This window comes from Indicator indicator, chromosome 8, assembly GCF_027791375.1.
Source record: "Indicator indicator isolate 239-I01 chromosome 8, UM_Iind_1.1, whole genome shotgun sequence".
NCBI lineage: Eukaryota > Metazoa > Chordata > Aves > Piciformes > Indicatoridae > Indicator > Indicator indicator.
In genome coordinates, this window is record NC_072017.1 from 5,475,656 (window position 1) to 5,478,965 (window position 3,310).

The 3,310-nt window shown below is 58.4% G+C and overlaps 1 protein-coding gene across 1 annotated transcript; it reads right to left on the reverse strand.

The window, feature by feature from the left end:
* Positions 1-323: 323 nt before the first annotated feature.
* SHISA3 (shisa family member 3) lies at positions 324-1,983 on the reverse strand. Its single transcript, XM_054383255.1, has 2 exons — positions 1,677-1,983; positions 324-775 (listed from the first exon to the last, which is right to left on the reverse strand). Exons 1-2 carry the CDS (start codon positions 1,981-1,983, stop codon positions 324-326), a joined length of 759 nt encoding a protein of 252 aa, XP_054239230.1.
* Positions 1,984-3,310: the final 1,327 nt, after the last annotated feature.

Sequence of the window (3,310 nt, forward strand, 5' to 3'; positions counted from 1 at the left end):
TTTAAAGCACCGTGAAATGAGGACCTGCACCCCAAAGCGATTTCTCTACTACTCTCTGAACAAGTTCTGCACAAATTGGACTGGACAATCGGGGCAGTCAGGTTTTTTGAGCAGCTGTTTGGAATACTTTACAATTCAGTTGCAAGCGCGACCCCCAAGTTTGGGAAACGAGATCCCAAAGGAGCCCTTTGCACTTTGCAAGGGCAACTCACCCACGGGAAGGGTTCTGACCTCTGCAACCCCAGAGCATGTCAGCGTGACACCCAGCAGCAGCAGTCCCTGCGCTTCCGAAGGCTGCGGTCGGTCGCTCCTCACAACTCCTTTCAGCTCTGACTAAAATCAGAGCAGCTCTTCCCAGCCAGGGCAGGCTCAGGCTGGAGAGGATACCCAAAGTACGGCGGTGACACCAGGAATCCGGCAGGCTGGGGCAGCTGGACCGCGTGGGCTGCCTGGAAGCAGCCAGATGTGTAGGGCGGAGGTGGCGATGCCACGAGGCAGCCTGGCTCTGCGCGGGGAAAGGAGAACCTGCGAACCGAGCCGCCGGTGGAGCTGGAGCTTGTGGCGGTGCTGGACTGCCGCGACGGCGTCCTGAAGCTCGAGGAGGCCAGGATCATGGGCAGAGTCTCCGTCTGGTAGCTCCGCAGAGAAAATCGTATTGGCTGCGACGGCTGTTTGGGTCTCAAGCATGTGCAGCAATAAACGGCTACCAGAGAGCCCACGATAATGAAGGCAATAAATATTGATCCCACGATGAGGAACGGAACGTAGATTGGTTCTGGGAGAAGAGAGAAAGAAAAGCCACACACGTTAAGCCTCCCGAAGTAACAGGTCTGCTGCACAGAATTAAAACTCCAGATGAAGACTCACCTAAATTTCAATCCCACCAAACACACCGAGCTGCTCGGAAAAGTGATCTTGCAACCCTTATCATCAGAACAAAGTTACAAGTTCAAACCCTGTCTGTCCCAGGCAAAACTTCTTTCTGCTGACAGGTCTGATAGTTACCAACGGTAAAAGCTGTCTACACCTTGTCCTGCTTGCTGCTTCCAGTTGGGTTTTTCTCAGGAATCACACTCCTCTCCCTGTCCCGCACCCTCCAAAACTGTTGGGGCTGTGGTAACAGCTTCGATCTGCAGGTGAGGCTCAAATGCTGCAGATGCTGTTAAGTCGTTTCCACTCAACAAGTGGAAAGTGCGTGCAGAACGTCCGACTTGGGCTGATTTTTTGTTTGGAAACCCGTCGGTCCCCGCAAGGGGCCCGCAGAGTGTCTGCAGAGCAGCGCGGTCCCGTCCTACCGCCGGGACGAACAAAGTTAAAGGGGCACAGCGAAGTCTGCCGACGCAAACGTAAAATACAGCCGCGCCTCCAAGTTTGGCTGCATCCAGCTGCTGGGGCCCCTTTTCACCGGGAGGTTACGGCACCGGTTACGGAACCGGGCACGGCACCGGGCGCATCCCCGGGCCCCGGCTCTGCCTCCCTGTACTGGGGCAGCTCCCCTGTGCGCACCTGGAGCCGCGCCCGCCTCCTGCTCACCAGCCGGGCTGAGCCGGGCTGAGCCGGGCCGAGCCGGGCCGGGTCAAGCCAGGGAGCACAACAAACGGCGCAGCTCCGGGCGAGGGACGTTCTGCGGCAGCCGGATCCCCGCCCAACCCCGGACTCGCGGGCTGGGCACTCACGGGCGGTGACCCCCGGGTCCGGGGGCTGCCGGTCGTTGGTGCAGCCGCCCTGCTCCAGGCGGGCCTCGGCGGCGGCGCAGCAATACCGCAGCGCGCAGGAGCCGCAGCAGATGGTGGCGGCCGCCGTGTCGAAGCCCTCGGGGCATTGGAAGCCCTCGTGGTAGCCGCCCTGCCCGTCCACCCAGCCGTGGCAGTACTCGCCGGTCCCTCCGCCGCCACCGGGCTGGCCCCCGCCGCCGCCGCCCAACAGCCCCAGCAGGAGGCAGCGCAGCAGCAGCAGCAGGGCTGGCCGCCGCCGCCCCGCCATCGCCCCGCTGCCGCTGCCGGGGCAGGCGAGGGGCGGCCCCGGGTGCAGTGCGGGGCCTCCTGCGCCGCGGCCGGGGGTGGGGGGCAGCTCCCACTCCCCCCCTTCCCGTCCCTGCTCACCCGCAGCCGCGCCCCCGCGGGGCCGCCCCCGCCGCGCCCCCGCTCACCTGCAGCCCGCTCTGCGCTGCCTCCCGAGCCGCAACCCCTTCGCCGGACCGCACGGCGTAGTCCCCCTGCCCCGCCACGGCCCCTGCGGGTGGGCCGCTCCCGTTCCGTCCCCGTTCCGTCCCCGTCAGTGGGACAGGGCCGAGCCTGGACGGAGCGGGGTGTGCGGCCGGGTCAGCGTTTGCTTTCTGGGGGGCTTCTTCCTTGCGGGGGACCCCGGCGCTCAACCCTCGGGCGAAACCAGCAGAGCTGTAGTGCGGGCATCTTCCATCCCACACGCTAAACTCAGCCTCTTGCCCCAAAGCAGAAGGGTCTGTTCCACTGGCAGGCTCTACAGCAGCCCTGTCCTCCTAAGAGTTAAACACCGAGCGCAGCCAGTGATTTATTACCAAGCCTCTTTGCTTTTTAACCTGTTTCCTTTCCTCGATACTTTTTACGTGCAAAGACATAGCGCTATATCCCCCGAAGATTTATAGCCTCTTTTAGTCAAACACCAGGCCTGTCACCTTTGTTTTCCGAAGGGAGCGAGTGAGTGTGGGGCTGGGGAGGAGGGACACATCTGTTCATATGAGCGTCTGATCCTTTTTCTGGTGGAAGAATAATAGCAAGTTCACCAAGCATCAGGAAAACCACAAAAGGAACTGCTTATTCATTTATTCTAGAGAAGGGGGAGAAAACGGGGGGGGGGGGGGGGGGGAAATAATAATAAATTTTAAATGAACTGAGCAGATTTGGACTTTGGTTGAAGCAAAGTAACATTTCTTTAAATGATGTCTCCCTTGTGTGCTGTCCAAGAGGCACTCCTGCTCTCACAGTTAAAAGTGCTCAACGAAACCAACTTTATATTAAAAGTTGGGCTGAGCAAAAGAATTCTTTTTTTTTTCTTTTTTTCTTTTTTTTTTTTTTCTCCATCTGAAACTTCCTGCCATCGTTTACTGCCAGGGTATGAATATGTATATGGAAGCCTGACCACTTGTCAAACATTTTGAATGCCTGTGTCGCTAATTTCCAAAGTTGGCAGGTTTAAGTGAAACAAAAGGAACAAAGTGTGCTGTGTACCAGCAACGAAACTCTGCACCCAGAACCATCTATCAAGACCTTAGACTTCTGGCCAACCCCAAATGCAGTCCACAAGCAAAATACTTCTGTTTGTTTTTCTTTCA